Below are 18408 nucleotides of genomic sequence, written 5' to 3'. Positions count from 1 at the left end.
AAGCCCAAAGACATAGAAGAAAATAGGTTTATGGTAATGAAAAAAAAAGAAAACAAAATCACAGCAAAGAAACAAAATATATGAGAAAGAACCAAATGTAAATTCAACAACTGAGAAACACAATGTCTAAAATAAAAATTCACTTGATGGGCTTAACAGCTGTATGACAGAGGAAAGAGTGAACTTGAAAATCAATAATATCCAATCTTAAGGGTGGGGGAAATGGTAAACAACAAGCAAAAGAAGTCTCAGAGGCTCATAAAACAATATAAAAAGGTCCAACATATGTCTAATTGGAGTCCCAGAATGAGAAGAAAGGATGAGGCAGAAAATCATATTTGGAAAAATATTCTAGATTTTGATAGGAGTTTGGATTACAATGTTAATGCATTTTTCCAAACTCAACAAAAAAACCCTCAAAACTGAGGCAGTTCATTTTGTATAAGGTTTATGTCAAAAGAAGAAAATTGTAAACAGATACTGAACTCTGATAAAGTATATATATGCTTAAGTATTCGGAAGAAAACGTATCAGTGTCATTTCACATTGTGAAATGTGTTCTCCACGCCCCTCCAACTCATAAAGGACTAATAACAGATACAGGAACCAATAGATAGATATGTGATAAAGTATGGTAAAATATTAATGATCAATTCTATGTGGTGAATATATGGGTATTCACTGTTATAGTCTTTCAACTTCTTTGTATGTTTGAAATTTTTCACAAAAAAATTTTGAGGGGGGAAAACATTGTGACAGTGTTTCAATGACTAAAGCAAATTATTTTTAAAATACAAGAATTTCATGTTGCTTCTTCTTATCATCATAATTCCACAGGCCTCTAACATCAGCCAAAATCTACCCAATGAATCTATCTCACTCAAGTGGCTATTTAGACTGAGAAGTTGCATATACAATGGAATATTAGTCAGTCATTCAAAAAAAAGAAATCTTACCATTTGCAAGGACGTGGATGGAACTAGAGAGTATTATGCTAAGCAAAATAAGTCAGTCAGAGAAAGACAAAAATCCTATGATTTCACTCATCTGTGGAATTTAAGAAACAGAACAGATGAACATAGAGGAAGGGAAGGAAAAAAAAAAAAGATGAAACCAGAGAGAGAAAGAGACAAACCATAAGAGACACTTAATCATAGGAAACAAACTGAGGGTTGCTGGAGGGGAAGTGCGTGAGGGGATGGGGTAATTGGATGATGGGCATTAAGGAGGGCATGTGATGGAATGAACACTGGGTGTTAAATGCAACTGACTAAACTCTTTAACTAACAATACACTGTATGTTAATTGATCTTAAATTTTTTTTTAAAAGGCCACATCTACACACAAATGTGCGTTGGTTGTGATCAGATTTCATAACGGGACCTGTCAAAAATATTATACATTAAGTTCCTCTGCAGAAAAAGCAAAACAAAAATAAATAAATAAATAAAAAGTTATACATAAAACAATTTTAAAACTCTCAAGTTATAAAAGAGCAAAATCACAGAAACAATAGCATTTAAATGCTATGTGTTGATCTTTAAATCCTGCGTGTCATTTTTTTACCTTCAAGTTCCTCCAGATGTGACAGAGTTCCTGGTACCCTGGGCTGAACATATGAGAGCTTAAACCTGGGCACCACGAATGGTACGTCTTTGCCATCAGATGGTAATTTGGAAAGCAAGTAATCCTCAGTACAGCCAACCTGAGGCTTTACCGAAACAGCAGTCAAGGGAGGGACAGAGACGGGGGTATCCTGAGTCTCTGAGACTGCTGCTTGAAAGTCTCTCTCCCTGGAAACTGCATGTAAAAGAAGAAAAAAGAAAAGAAAAAAGAAAAATCACAAGTATGAATGTAGAGTTATCTCTAATAATCTAAAGTTAGCATACTTTGGTACTTACTTCATCATTTTAGAACAAACCTCTAATACAGAAACCTCTACGTAGTTTTCCTATCAAGCACTTCTGGAATCTATATTAATTCTGTCCAGGCAATATTTGAGAAATTAATATACTATTTCTAAAGTATATCAACTTATCATAATGGTAAAAGCAGTTTTGAAAGCAACTCATTCCCACAAAAGAGTTCACAGATGGAAAACAAGTTTATTTTGTAGTTAATTCCACGATACTTTTAAGTAAAATACTGTCAACAAAGCAATTCTTGTTGTCAGTACTGGTGGTTAACATCAGTCTTAAATATATAAAAGAATTCTGAAAAAAAAGCTAAAGGTCTCCAAGTCTACAAAAACCTTCACCCAATCACAAAATAAAATGTATTTTTACCCTAATATAATGGCAACTTTCCCTGTTCTAGCTTCTGTGACCCATTTTGGCCCTGTCTCAAAGGCTGATGACTTCGGATGGGGAGGTAAAGGACACCCAGAGTTCATCTTTATGTACAATTAGTACTGTCTGTTGACTTCAGAAATGAAAGTACAACTACTATTGTGTAGGAATTATGAAATGTTTTAATGCAAAAAGAAGCCTTCGTACTCAAATATACTAGGAAGCTATACTCTAGATGAAGGAATACAAGAGAAAGCCAGAGAAAAATAAAGTTCCTGTCACAACTCTGAAGAGAGGAGGAGAACATGCAGTTGAAAGGGAACTCTCCAGGAGTCCTTGATAAATATGGGGTCTTGATGAAATAATGGGTCTCCTCTCCAGCAGCCTTTCATTTGTGAAAGGCAGTTTTTTAATGCACTGTTCATAAACTAGAAATCGTCTTTATTCAAATGAAAGCATTTGCCAGAGTACACTGTCCCCAAACACACCCAACACTTTTCTTTCCCAGCCTTTGCCTGTACAATTTCAACCACCTCTCACACCCAGTTCCAATTTTTACCTACTCTTACTGCCTTCTGCCGACCCAGCTGCCGAAATCCTCTCTAGACTCCCATACCAAATGCCATCCTCTCCATGGTGATGTCCTAGGGTGTCTCCGGAGTTAATGTTGAATTTATCTCTCTCCTTCCATACTCCAGGGTACTTTAATACTTACCTAGTATGCCTCTTATTTATGTTTCTGTCTCCCCCACGAAGTTAGGAAATACATCTCACTTATCTTTGTATTACAAAATGCCACAAATAAAAAAGATACTAAATACATGTTTGTTGAAGTCAAAAGAAGCCAAACTCACAATTATGCTTTTCTGTGCCACCATAGAAACATCCTCTACAGCAACTCTTTATAAATTCTGCTGCCATTACATCCAATTTCCAATATTCAGCAATTGATAAACTTCCAATTTTAGTATTAATCTGTTGGTAGAATAGAAAACAAGTTAACATGATCATGCTTAATGCCATTAGGTATCACTAAATAAATCATATTATCTGTCTTTCTAAGATGAATGAGGAATACAAAGCAAAAATGTTTAGAGAAGATAGATTTTTCACCTTATATGTAATTTTGTATGAGCCAGCCTCCTTATAAGTTATTAAAATGACATACTCAAAAATCACTAACTGAACAATCTCAATGTCAAATCTGGAAAGAAAAGAAAAGGAAAAATTGGGGTGTCTCAGTGGCTCAGTGGGTTAAAGCCTCTGCCTTCGGCTCAGGTCATGATCCCAGGGTCCTGGGATTGAGCCCCATGTCGGGCTCTCTACTCAGTGGGGGGAGCCTGCTTCCCCTTCTCTCTCTCTGCCTGCCTCTCTGCCTACTTGTGATCTCTGTCTGTCAAATAAATAATAAAATCTTTAAAAAAGAGAGAGAGAGAAAGAAAGAAAAATTCCACCCTCTATTACGCTGAGCAGAATAAGTCAATCAGAGAAAGACAATTATCATATGATTCCCTGATACCAGGAATTTGAGAGGCAGAGTCAGGGGTTTGGGGGGTAGGGAAGGAAAAATGAAACAAGATGGGATCGGGAGGGAGACAAACCATAAGAGACTCTTATTCTCACAAAACAAACTGTGGGTTGTGGGGGTAGGGGAGTGGGTAGAGAGAGGGTGGTTGGGTTATGGACATTGGGGAGGGTATGTGCTATGGTGAGTGCTGTGAAGTGTGCAAACCTGGCAATTCACAGACCTGTACCCTGGGGCTAATAATATATGTTAATTAAAAATAATTTTTAAAAATTCTACCTTCAATTTTCCTTTTTGCCAGATATATCCAAATCAATGCCCAAGCAAAATTTCCAAGAAAATATGGCACACATAAAAAGTGTGAGAAAAATTTTACTTCCTCCACATCAATTCTTTTGGAAATCCAAAGGTCCCATAATGGGGCCAATAAACAACTTCATACTTTATAAGTTGGTTTAACATTTAGAATTACACAAAGAGAAAAATATATCTTAAACACTGTATTTCATACATCCACACACACTCAGATACCAGTTACCTAAACCACAAATAACAAAAACTGGAAATAAAGGGAGTCAGTTTTATTTTACCTTTTTTTTTTTTACTTTTTTTTTTACTTTTTATTTTAAAGTAATCTCTACACCCAACATGGGGCTTGAATTTACAACCCCAAGATCAAGAGTCACATGCTATACCAACTAAGCCAGTCAGGTGCCCCAGGAGTCTGTTATAAATTAATCAGGAACATAAAATTGAAGAACTTCACATCCAATTGCCCACCCTGGCCTCACTGACTTAATTCCAAATGCACTCTTTTCATTTATGCATATTTACACTCCATACATTTTTCATGGAAAATTTCAAGTGTTTACAAAAGATGATAAAATGGTATAAGAAAACCCCTATCATCCAGACTAAAGAGTTATCAATTCATAGTGAATCTTAATTCATCTCTGTGTCCCCAGTTGTTTCTGGGATCTCTAAATAACAAATCTTCTGACTTTACTTCTTTTGTGTGGGTGTACTGAAATGGCGCCTTCAATCAAATCAACCCCGGGGGGTTTTCCACTTCCCCAAAGCGGGAACTCAGATGATGAGGGAGCTACCCAGCAACCCCCAGAGGTGACTTACACCTCCCCCTTTAGCAGGTCATAAGCTGTATCTTCTCAGTGTAATACCCGAGCTCTGCTTCCAAACACGGTCACCAACAAATTATTTGTCAAAATGCTGGACTTTTGCCCATCTGATGGGAAATAAATGGTATCTCATGTTGTGTGTGGGTTTTTTTTTTAAGATTTTATTTATTTATTTGACAGACAGAGATCACAAGTAGGCAGAGAGGCAGGCAGAGAGAGAGAGGAGGAGGAAGCAGGCTCCCTGCTAAGCAGAGAGCTCAATCCCAGGACCCTGGGATCATCACCTGAATGGAAGGCAGAAGCTTAACCCACTGAGCAACCCAGCCACCCTATCTCGTGTTGTTTTAATTTGCATCTCTTTCAGTGTGAAGGTGGGCACCTTTTCATAAAAGGCTAATCTGTATTTGTTTCTATGAATTCCCTGTTCATTATCCCTTGCTCATCTTTCTATAAAGCTATTTTGGTCATTTCTGCCTCAGTTTTGGAGGATTTTTATATACTTGAGAGATTAACACATTATCCATGATATTAAGTGGCAAACATTCTTCTAGCTATCATTTGCCTTGTTATGGGATTCTCTGCTGAGAAAGGAAGAGAATGTGTGTGTATAAATAAATGTATATATATTTATATATAATATAAATATTATATAATATAAATATATATACACACAGATAAATAGAAACATACAAGTGTTTGGATATACACACATGTAGTTTTACTTATCTGTGTTTTCCCTTTTTGCTTCTGGATTTGGGGTCACGAGAAAGTTTTCTGCATACATAGGTCATAAAAGACTTCACTCATGGTTTCTTCTAATACTTAGCACGGTGTTACTTTCTATTACGAACAGCCTGGTGTTCATATGAGAATTAGAGTCAATCCTTCCTTTCCCAATTGGCTATTCTGGTATCAAAATATCACCATTTACTTAAAATTCCATATTTTCGTCAATGATTTTAGAATGCTGTCTTTATTACAGACTAAATTTCTACATAAAATTGGGCTTATTTCTGTATTTTCTATTCTCTGCACTTGGTCTGTCTTTTCCTGTACCACATTTTAAAATTATAATGGCTTATAATAACAGGCTTACATATGTAGGAGGGCTAGTTCCCATCCCTACTGCTTTTCAATTTCAAGGTTTTCCTATCTATCCTGCTTATCAGTTCTTGCAAATAAACTTCATAATCTGTCTAGCCCCAGAAGAAAAAACCTAATGGTATTTTCATTAGGATTCTGTTACATTTATAAATGATTTTAGAAAAACCTAACCTTCTTAAGTTGTTGTGTATGCCTACCCAGAACATTTGTTCAAATCTGCATTTGTATCTTTGGGAGTTTTTACAGTTTTTTTCATGTAAGTGCAGAACTTTCCTTGTTAAGTATATGCCTTTTATAAACAGCATCTTTTCTTCCATTATCATCTTGTAACAAATTTGTTTTAAAAATTTATACATTTTCAGGGCACTTGGGTGGCTCAGTTGGTGGAGCATCCAACTCTTGATTTTGGTTCAGGTCATGATCTCAGGGTCATGAGACCGGAGTGGGGTCAACTTGTCCCTCTCTCTTTGCTCCTGCCCCAGCTCATTCTCTCTCTCCCTTTCTAAAATAAATATTTTTTAGAAATTTATATATTTTCAAAATCCCTTTTCAACCCTAGTTTAAAGAACGCATTCCTTGACCACTTGGACTATATTAATTTCTCTCATTTGTAAACATCCAGTGAACTTTTTAAAAATTTATATTTTTCTTGACATTTGTAACACTTGTTCTCTCTCCCCGACTAAAACATAAACTTTTCAGAAACAGTATTATATTTAGTTTCTACTTCACACTCAGCATCCTATATGGTGCTGGGAATATAATAGGAAAGCAGCTATGTAGTTGATAGAAAAGGGAACAAAGCAGAACAACCAGTTCGTATAAAAACTCTTAATAAATTCATCAAAGCACATTTCTGACCCCAGTCAGCCTGCAAATACTTGAGAGGGCTGTGGGAGGACTGCTTAAAAACAATTAGTGCTTCTGGGGAAAAGGTCGATGACCTTTAAGATAATGAACTGGGGACTATGGGGGAGGAATGCAGCAAAGGAAACAAGTTTATGCGGATAATAAAGCAGACAGAGTTTGCTTGGACAACTCCTAGAGGGCAGAGAGGTGTATGGAGAACCACAACGTCAGTAGAAGGTCCCACTCCAGTACCCAGCAGAGTACTGATCAGAGCATGAGTGCAAGCAAATTACAAGCCTGGGCAAAGACTACCAGAAAAGATTACAAAAACCATACCAACACCCATGAATGTTGGTATTAATGCCTGTCCCCACCAACCAAACTGGGCAACCACGTAATTCACAGGATATTGGGTAGAATACTCAGAAGGGTCTGGCTTCCTCAGTGAGAAATAAAGAGCCCTAAACGCTAGTCTGCTTTCCACCTAACAAATTTAAAAAGCAAGACTCAAATGGATTAAACCATTTTCAAAAAAACTATGTTCCAAAGCAAAAAAAAAAAAAAATTTTAATAAAAATCTAAATAATATCCAGCATACAAAGTACAATTCTGGCATCTAATAAAAAATTCCCAAACATGCAAAAAAAAAAAAAAAGAAGAAGAAAGAAAGAGGGGCACCTGGGTGGCTCAGTGGGTTAAGCCTCTGCCTTCGGCTCAGGTCATGATCCCAGGGTCCTGGAATCGAGCTCCACATCAGGCTCTCTGCTCAGCAGGAAGCCTGCTTCCTCCCTCTCTCTCTGCCTGCTTCTCTGCCTACTTGTGATCTCTGTCTGTTAAAAATAAATAAATAAAATCTTAAAAAAAAAAAGAAAGAAAGAAAGAAAGAAAGACAAGAAAAATCAAATCTGGTTCCCACCTAGAAATGACATGAACATTTAAGGATATTAAAACCATCCGACTGGCTCTATATGTTCAAAAAGGAGTGACATGAAAGACAGAAAAAAAGACCCAACTTCTTTTTTTTTTTTCTTAAATATTTTATTTATTTATCAGAGAGAGAGCGAGCGAGAGCGAGCACAGGCAGACAGAGTGGAAGGCAGAGTCAGAGGGAGAAGCAGGCTCCCTGTGGAGCAAGTAGCCCGATGTGGGACTCGATCCCAGGACGCTGGGATCATGACCTGAGCCGAAGGTAGCTGCTTAACCAACTGAGCCACCCAGGCGTCCCAAGACCCAACTTCTAAAGATGAAAATTACAATATCTGAGATGGAAAATACACTGGATGGTATTAAAAGCAGATCAGATATTGCCAAGGAAAAGCTTAATGAACATGAAGATATAGTTAAGGAAATTACCCAAAATGAAACAAAGAACAAAGAAGAATAAAGACAAAAGAGCATCTGTGGCCCATGGTACAATTTCCAACAGCCTAATATACATGTAACCGAAGTCCATGAAGGAGATGGGGGAGGCAGAAAAAAATATTTGAAGAAATAATACCAACATTCTTCAAATTTGAAACTACCAACCACAGATCTAACACCAAGCATAGGAAGTATGAAGAAAACCATGCCAAGACACATTATAATAACATGGATCAAAACCAGTGATAAAGAGGAAATCTCAAAAGCAGCTAGGAAAAAAAAAAAAAAGAACTTGGCTTTTATTTTCTTAAATATAGCCCATCATAATTATTTAAATTTTTAAGCTTTATTTAATTATTTGAGTTGGGGGAGGAAGGGCAGAGGGAGAGAGAAAGAGAATCTCAAGCAGACTCCCTGCTGAGCAGGGAGCTCACAACACTGAGATGATGAGCTGAGCTGAAAGCAAGAGTTAGATGCTCAACCGACTGAGCCACCCAGGTATCCCCCCATCATGGTTATTTTAATAATCTATGACTGGCAATTCCAATATGTAAGATTTTGTAAGTTTATGTCTATCTGTTGTTTCTGCTAATTCTTATTCAGGTTGTCTTATTTCCTGTGCATTTGATTATCTTTGACAAATTATTCAGGGACCTTGAAATTTTACTCATAGAACTTTTTAAGCCAAAGATGAAAATATACTCTCAGAGAATATCTGCATTTGTTTACCATATTATTTTATTTTAGCAGGCTCCATGCCTAGCATGGAGCCCAACATCGGGCTTGAACTCACAACCCTGAGATCAAGAACTGAGCCGAAATCAAGAGTCAGATGCTTAACTGACTGAGCCACACAGGTGCCCCTTACCAAATCACTTTAAATTCATACCTCAACATAGATCCTAGCTGAAAAATGGGCAAAGGATGTGAATAGATATTTCTCCAGAGACAGATAAATACCCAATAAACACATGAAAAGGTGCTTAACATCATCAGTTATTAGGGAAATGCAAATGAAAACCACAATGAAATACCAATCCACATACACTTAGGATGGCTATAATCAAAAAGATAGACAAAAACAAGTGTTAGCAAAGATATGGAGAAACTGGAACCCTCACTGGTTGTTGGTGAGAATGAAAAATAGTGCAGCTGATCTGGAAAATGGTTCACCAGTTCCTCAAAAACTTAAAAACAGAATTACCATATGACCCAAGAATTCACTCCCTAGGTCTTTTATACTACAAGAATGAAAAAATATATATCCACACAAAAACGTATACACAAATGTTCATGGCAGCATTATTCATAATAGCCAAAAAGTAGATATGACCCAAATGTCCATCACCTAACATACGGAAAAATAAAATGTGTTACACCCACAGAAGGGAATCTTATTCTGCCATTAAAAGGAATGAAATACTGATTTGTGTTACAACATGGATAGACCTTAAAACCATTATGCTAAGTGAAAAAGGCAAGACACAAAAGACCACATATTGTATCATTTCATTAATATGAAATGCCCAGAATAAGCAAAGCCATAGAAACTGAAAGTACAGCAGTGACTACAGGGGTTGGGGGGAGAGGAGGAAATGAGGGGTGATTGCTAAAGTGTACAAGGTTTCTTTCCTGGCTAAAGAAAAATATTCTAGAATTAATGATGATCGTTGCACAGCTTTGTGAACACATAAAAAACCACTGAACTGTACACCTCAAAAGCGTAAATTTTATGGTATGTGAATTATATATAAAGAGAAATAAGATATTAAAAAAATTACACCATGAAATGTTTTTGGACTACCAATGCAATGTGAACGAGGCCCTACCACTGCCAATACACTGGTTATAACAATTTCCTGAGGACAGGTTTTCTTCCCTCATTTTACTTGGCATCAAGGCAACTTTCCTTACAGATCTTTGAAAGAGGTAGGGTGAGTTTTAGTCCTTGACAGCACACACCTTTGGGAATCTCAGAATTAACGGCAGAGAGTCTTTTGTTAGCTTGCCTTGAATAAGCCCAGGGCTGACTTCTTTTTTTTTTTTTTTTTAAGATTTTATTTATTTATTTTGACAGAGAGAGATCACAGTAGGAGAGAGGAAGGGAAGAGATCACAGAGAGAGGAAGGGAAGCAGGCCCCCTGCTGAGCAGAGAGTCCGATGTGGGACTCGATCCCAGGACCCTGAGATCATGACCTGAGCTGAAGGCAGCGGCTTAACCCACTGAGCCACCCAGGCGCCCCCCAGGGCTGACTTCTAACTATGCCTCCTGCAAATTCACCAAGTTCTTAATCAAATCTAATTAAGTACCCCCAGTTCAGCAAATGCTCTCAGAGCAAATAAGACTTAAGGGCTCCTTTACTCTCAGATTTTCAGCTTTCTTTTATATTTTGGCATAATTAATTCCTAAGTACCTTTTTTAAAAATTTAAATAAAGTATTCTTGGCTATTTGCAGTGTGAAGGTTTTCCTAAATATCTTAACTATATCCCCAAATGAAAATTCTATATTTACTTCTCAAGTTAAAACGAACTCCAGTGAGTTAGGACAGGATTTGCAAAAACCAAAGACAGTCTACATTAAAGTAGCTTCAGTTTTATAGGGCATCTGGGTGGCTCAGTCAGTTAAGCATACAACTCTCAATTTCAGCTTACACCATGATCTCAGGGTTGTGAGATCAAGCCCCAAGTGGGGCTCCGTGCTGGGAGTGGAGCCTGCTTAAGATTTTCTTTCACTCTCGCTCGCTTGCACTCTCTTTCTCTCTCTCTCTCTCTCCTCCATCCCTACCCCATTTCCCTCTCTAAAAAAATTAAATAAATGATAAAAAAAAAAAAGTAGCTTCAGTATTACTTGTGACCTCAGTGGATTACAATAGATATTTAAGATTAAAAATATATTCCAAAGAAAAGTCTACTTTAGAAAAAAATTAATTTGAAGGGGAGTCTAGTTTTAAAAGAACTATGAGTAGATGACTCATTCTTTTAGGTATCCTATCTCTTTATACAAGTATAGTAAATAAGATTGCAGGCAGGATACACAAAGAGACCAAACAAAGAAACATATGCACACATATATAGAAACTTGACATATGATGTTTATAGATCACTGGGAGGAAAACCAGAATATTCAGTAAATGATTCTGGGAAACACTGATTACTCATAATGGAAAAAAAAAAAGAAACTGGATCCCCACCTCACACCACATAAAAATCAATGCCACATGGATTAAAGACATAAATATGAAAGGCAGTATTTTAAAGCTTTCAGAAGAAAACATCAGACTATATCTTTACAACCTCAAGGAAGAGATAGATGTGTCAAACAAGATGCCAAAATCACAAACTGTAAAGGAAAAGGCTGACATATTCAACTACACTATAGAATGCATCCACCAAAAACCACATAAAGTAAACGAACAGAAAAAAACACCACATAAAGTAAAAGACAAGCCACTTACTGGGGAAAAGATATTTGCCACATGCATAACTGATAAGAATTAGTACCACAAATAAATATAACTTCTAGAAATCAAATTATAAAAGTTTAAAAAAAAATAGGCAAAAGACAGACATCTCATGGAAGAGGAATTATGGAAGGTTTGGGAAATGTAAATTAAACCTCTAATGGAGTACCAATTCTCACCCACCAGACTGTTGAAAAGAAACAATTCAGATAACTACCAATATTGTACAAATGCCTCAAATGTTGAGGAAGGGAACAAAATGAACACTTCAGGGGCGCCTGGGTGGCTCAGTGGGTTAAAGCCTCTGCCTTCGGCTCAGATCATGATCCTGGGGTCCTGGGATGGAGCCCCATATCGGGCTTTCTGTTAAGTAGGGAGCCTGCTTCTTCTTCTCTCTCTCTCTCTGCCTGCCTCTCTGCCTACTTGTGATCTCTGTCTGTCAAATTAAAAAAAATTTTTTTTAAATGAACACTTAACACACTGCCTGTGAAAGTATAAACTGGTACAACCACTTTATAAAACAATTCAGCATTATCTAGCAGAACAGAAGACCCACAACTCTACTCCTAGGCAGAGACATGGAGTAGAATGGCCCTAACAAGTGCGTGTGGGTGGCTCAGTCAGCTGGGCATTTGCCTTCAGCTTGGGTCTTAATCTCAGGGTCCCGGGATCAAGCCCCTGTGCTGGGTTCTGTGCTCACTGGGAAGTCTGCTTCTCCTTCTCCCTCTGCCCCTCCCCCTACTCACACACGCTCTCTCAAGTAAATGGATAAAATCTTTTTTTTTTTTTTTAAAGATTTTATTTATTTACTTGAGAGAGAGACAGAGAGAGAGCATGAATGAGGAGAAGGTCAGAGAGAGAAGCAGACTCCCCATGGAGCTGGGAGTCCGATGCGGGACTCGATCCCAGGACTCCAGGATCATGACCTGAGCCGAAGGCAGTCGTCCAACCAACTGAGCCACCCAGGCGTCCCTAAATGGATAAAATCTTTAAAAAAAAAAAAAAAAAGGCCATGACAGAAGTTTTTAATGGCAAAAAGTAAAAATTAAATTTTAAAAAAACTGAAAACACCTCTAGATATCCATTAACAGGGAGATAGATAAACGATGGAAAAGTCATACAGTGGAATGATATAGAACAATAAAAAGTAAATGAACTATAACATCAATACCAATGAGTCTCATAATGTGCAAAAAAAAGTCACAGAATAGACAAAACTAAACTTTATATTATTTATGAATACACACCTATGTAGCAAAACTATATAGAAAATCAAAGAGTGTGGGGGAAAAAAAGATGCAGAGAAGAAGATACAATCAGGGCTTTGAAAATACTGACAATGTATTAGCTCTAAAGCATGATAAAAGTACAGTGGTTTTTTTTTTTTTTAAAAGATTTTTATTTATTTATTTGACACACAGAGATCACAAGTAGGCAGAGAGGCAGGCAGAGAGAGAGGAAGGGAAGCAGGCTCCCCACTGAGCAGAGAACCCGATGCGGACCTCGATTCCAGGCCCCCGGGATCATGACCCGAGCCGAAGGCAGAGGCCCTAACCCACTGAGCCACCCAGGCGCCCCAGTACAGTGGCTTTTATTTGTACTCTAAATCTATAGATTGTCAAAAGTACTATTTTGTACATATAAAATAATTTCTCACTTAAAAATTAAAGAAATGCATAGCCATGGCAGCAAATATGAAAAATACTTAAAACTATATGAAAAAAATAAAAATTATCAATAATCCAATCATCTTAAGATAATGATAATATTTAAAAGAAAAAAATAGGGGCACATGGGTGGCTCAGTCAGCTAAACATCTGCCTTAAGTTCAGGTCATGATTTCAGGGTCCTGGGATCGAACCCCCATGTCAGAGTTACTACTCAGTGGGGAGTCTGCTTCTGCTTCTCCCTATCCCTCTCCCTGCCCATCCTCCCGCCCCCTGCTCTCTCTCTCTCAAATAAATAAATAAAATCTTTTAAAAAAGAAAGAGGGCTCCTGGGTGGCTCAGCCATTAAGCATCTGGCTTCAGCTCAGGCCATGATCCCAGAGTCCTGGGATGGAGCCCCCTTATCATATCTTGCTCCCTGCTCAGCAGGAAGCCTGCTTCTCCCTCTCCCACTCCCCCTGCTTGTGTTCCGTCTCCCGCTGTGTCTCTCTCTGTCCAATAAATTAATAAATATCTTTAAAAGAAAGGAAAAGAAAAAATAATAGTGTGTTTTTTCCCACTATTTTATTTACTTTTTTTACAGCCTTAGTTAAGTACTAACTTGCAGTAAATTGCAAACATTTAAAATGTACAATTTTGGGGTGCCTGCCTCTCTGCCTACTTGTGATCTCTGTCAAATAAATAAAATCTTTTTTAAAATAAATAAATAAATAAATAAAATGTAGAATTTCATGAGTCAAACATAGGTATAAATTTGTAAAAAGCATCTTCACAATCAAGAAAATGAATAACCTACCAACACCAGACGTTTTCTCACACGTCTTTCCAACACATCCCTCCTTACTTTCCCTTGCCTCATCCTCAAGTAACCACTAAACGGTTTTCTGTTGCTTTCAACTAGCATGCATTTTCTAGAATTTTGTCAGGTATGGCTTGAACATAGCTTCTGCACATGATCTGCCGTAGCTGATACACTTTTCCAAAATGATTTACCAATTTACACTTCTACCAGCCGAGTACAGGAGTTCCAGGTGCTCTACACCCTTGGCAACACTGGATTTTTGGCCTCTTCCATTTTAGCTATTGTTTTCATATTCAAACATAAATACACATAAAACACTGTGTCTGAACAGCAATAAAAAAATTAAACTTTTAATGATGACTGAAGTAGAGCTCATTATAAAGAAATTTTCACCTAAGAGCATTATCCCTTGAATGCATAATAATAATTGAAGCAAAGCCCCTGACATATGCCTCATGAATTCTGATTTAACCAAAATATCTGATTTCTACATTAAATATTGGGAAGAATCATGAAGATCTTATACAAGTAGAATCACATGTCTTAAGTGTATAGTGGGAGTATCACAGTACGGGAACTCAGATGAAATGCCATTGAACACAGTTTGTGGAAGTGTTCTTTTACCACTGATAACACCTGAACCCACCAGACCAAAACACCATTATGACAGTGGTCATAATTTGAATGGGGGAAGATGAAAATCTTTCTTATAATAGTTCTAATCAATACACCCAGCTACTTGCGCTAAACTTTTCCTACTTAAACCTGAGACATGAACAATGCCGTGAGATGCACTTTAACATAACAGTATTAGTCTGGGGCACCTGGGTGGCTCAGTGGGTTGAGCCTCTGCCTTCGGCTCAGGTCATGGTCTCAGGGTCCTGGGATCGAGCCCCACATCAGGCCCTCTGCTCGGAGAAGAGCCTGCTTCCCCCTCTCTCTCTCTGCCTGCCTCTCTGCCTACTTGTGATCTCTGTCAAATAAATAAATAAAATCCTTAAAAAAAAAAAAAAGTATTAGTCTGTTGTCCTTCTATTCTTTCCAAACAGACTATAAACTCCCTTCTACCACCCTGTCACTTCTCCTTCTAATCTTTGTTTCTCAAAATAAGGACTCTACTCTCCTTATCTTTACTTCTCCTTTCTCTATTTACTCTTCAAATTCATTCATATTTGACTTCCATCCTTATCATTTTGCTCAAATTGTGTTTGCTGAGATCAATGACCTCCTATCCTAACTACCAAAGCCAAGACACACTTAATCAGCTCCTATTTTCCAGATCCTTCTGACTCATTTGACTGAGATAGATCTCTCTCCTGATTAAACCTCTTTCCTCTCCAGGAGAGTGGTTCCTATAAACTATGTCTGATAGACATTCCTCCTCCTTTCCTGACTTCTCCTCCCTTTCCACAACTGTCTCTATACATCTCTTAAATATTGGTGTTTCCCATCCTTGGTCTTCCCTTCTCACTCTACTTACTTGAATGATTTCTTCCACTCCCACAGCACTAACAACCCCAAATCCACCATGCTTCTAACATTTACAAATTTTCACATCAGAAAATCCCAATACTAACACATCTGCCAACCAAACAGGTCTGCTGGATGTTCTACAAGAACCTCACTCCTTTTCTCTCAACCTGAATTAATCTCTCACTTTGTTACCTTTATTCATGAATATAATGATAATTCCTGTGGAGCCAATAAAACACAAGAGCTACTTTCGAAATATTTTTCTTGAAGCGTTTAAAAAAACACAAATTCTTATGAAGACTTTTTCCTCCAGTTGACAAAAGTCATTGACAAAAACTACAAAACACAAGATACAAAAGGTAAATCTCCAATCCCAGCTCTCATGGGCAAGCAATATTAACATTTCCTTCCAGAAAAAGCAGCTTTTAGCCACAATAAAGTCACATATCAAAATATTAAATGGGTGTTGTTAACTCTCAATATCTTCCAGGCTACTTTTTACAGTATTAATCAGAGAAAAAAAAAAAAAATCTACTATATGCCTACCTGGAGTGAGAATCAGAACAGTATCCTAAAAACCAAAGCAATCCTTTCAGATGCTATATTTTTAAATATTCTAAAGGAATCAATGTTTTTGGCTTGGCATCTATCTGGGTGCAATATACCCCACAAATCAGCCTACCGTTTCCCTTTTATTTAAAGGAAAAGATAGCAAAGAAGAAGGAAAACAAAAACAAAAACTGGAAGAGACAGAAGACAAATCTAAAATCAAGACGAGTGTGTAATTCGTGTTTTGCCAAAACCCTAGGGAAGTGACATTTGAACACCCTTTCTCTGCTTCTAAAAGTTTCGGAAACATCACAGATAAAAGATAACTCAGCGAACTCGGTTCTTATCCAACTCTCCAGGCAAAGAAGTTCGCTTCCCTCATTCCCTCTTTGCCCAGAGCCGGACCGGGCAGAGAGAGGGGCGCGCGGCTAGGGTCTCCCTTCCCTGCGGTCCGGGGGCTCCCGCAGAGCAGACCCCGGTAAGGCGGGGAGGCCCCCTCCCCGAGTCACTGCCCCCCTCGCCCCGCCCACGGTGAACGCCGGCGTGGAGGGGCCCCAAACCTCCCCCACGGCTCCTGAAAGCAGGCGGTCCCCGGGGAACCCCCGACCCCAGGCGACAAGTCTAAAGAGTTAACGGAGATGAAAACCCAAACAGAACAGTACGCCCCCTAAGGCAGGGCGGGGGACAAGGGGCTCCCCCGCTGGGGCTGGGGCCGCTCTCGCACCGCCTCCGCGCACTCCCGGAGCCCGACCCGGCAGCCCCGGACAGCAGCGGCGGCGCCAGGCCCGTGCCACGCTGCGCGCCCGGGAGCGGCCCCACGGCGCACCTGAGCCCACGGTCCCCTCCCCGCCGGAAACCTGCCGCCCGGCCGCCCGACGCGGGTTCTCCCCGCGCGGCTCCCCGGGCGCCCCCGCCCCACGGCGCGCGGCGAGGCCAGTTACCTCCTGCAGGCAGCGGGCACTCCGGCGTGGCCTCCCGCGGGAGCCGGGGGCCCCCTGCCACCTCGCGCGGCCGCGCCCTGAGACCCCGCCTCCGGCCCCTCCAAGTCCGCCCCGTCCCCTCCCCAGGTCCGCCCCGCCCCCCCCCCCGGAGGTGTGCGCCGAGGGGCGGAGCGGGGAAGGGTAGGGCGGGGCCGCCCGGCCTAATACCTGAGCGCGCCGGGCCTGCGCCCTCGGCCCCTCCGCTTCGCCGTTCCCAGCCCCTGCTCTCCCTCTGGAAAGTTTGGAGGGCGCTGAGGGGTCGGAAGGAAGAATAAAAACTAAAAGAGGTATAGCATGAAAGTTATTGGCCTGATGAACCTCTTTGCATAGGGAAGAAGGAGCGGTCTTTCTTGCCAGAGGTGTGGCAGCACATTTTCTTTGAAACCCAATAAACTTTTCTTCGCTACCTTGTATTGTTCCTTTAAGAATCAGCCCCCTTCCCGTCCCTTTCGTGACTTTCCACCTATTACCACCTTGCCAGCAATAGGTATGTTGGAAGGAATCCTAAAAGTATCTGCTACAGCGCTCTGCCCCCCCTTAGGATGCCGGAATCCGCTCTAGCACCCTGGCAAGGAGTGGGCTGGCCCTTTGATGCTTGTGATGGGAATCTCCACGCTGTTCTTAGAAAGTTGCTGAGTGACTTCCTAGATGATGTGTTGCTGAATGGCTCAGCTTTTGAAAAGCTGATGAGGTGTAAATTGAAATTACTCTCTTCGAGAGCCTCCACACACTTACAGGCCTAAAACTGTTTTACTTGGTATCATCCTGTAGTTCCCAAATGTATTTGACCTGAAAGGTGGCAGGCCAAAATATGCCCCTTTGGCATAAGTGTGTTGTTGCCCTTTCTTTCTTTCTTTCTTTTTCTCTTTCTTTCTTTCTTTCTTTCGTTAAAAGCTCTTGAGAAACAGCAGATACAAGATCTCTCTGACCTTCCTTTTTCTTCCTGAAAGCAGAAGATGAAACTCGCAAATGAAAGATGTCCCCGTACCAGGAGGCAAGGAACATTCTTATCACCAGAGACAGGGAGTGGAGGACAAAGGAAATCAATACACACAAACCTTCCTAGTCACTTCACCATTAACTGCCTCACCTCAAGCCCCTTTCTCACTATTTACCACCCTTTGTCCAACTTAGTATGTAAGCACTCAGCTCTAAGTGCTTTTGATCCATGTTTTCCTACCAGGACTGTGCTGTGTACCTATAAAACGCCA

The 18408-nt window shown here is 39.6% G+C and overlaps 1 protein-coding gene across 1 annotated transcript in view; it reads right to left on the bottom strand.

The window, feature by feature from the left end:
* Positions 1 to 17263, bottom strand: part of TC2N (tandem C2 domains, nuclear) — a 39901-nt gene extending 22638 nt beyond the window's left edge. The window contains exons 1-3 of the mRNA XM_059373506.1: positions 17159 to 17263; positions 3143 to 3263; positions 1567 to 1800 (exon numbers count right to left, since the gene is read on the bottom strand). Of these exons, the coding sequence (XP_059229489.1) occupies positions 1567 to 1800; positions 3143 to 3209 (301 nt within the window). The 5' untranslated portion in view covers positions 3210 to 3263; positions 17159 to 17263. The remainder of the gene's footprint in view (positions 1 to 1566; positions 1801 to 3142; positions 3264 to 17158) is intronic.
* Positions 17264 to 18408: the final 1145 nt, after the last annotated feature.

Source organism: Mustela nigripes, chromosome 13 (genome assembly GCF_022355385.1).
Source record: "Mustela nigripes isolate SB6536 chromosome 13, MUSNIG.SB6536, whole genome shotgun sequence".
NCBI classification, from domain to species: Eukaryota; Metazoa; Chordata; class Mammalia; order Carnivora; family Mustelidae; genus Mustela; species Mustela nigripes.
Note: the sequence above shows the minus strand (reverse complement) of the source record. Positions and strands in the feature narration are given on the sequence as shown.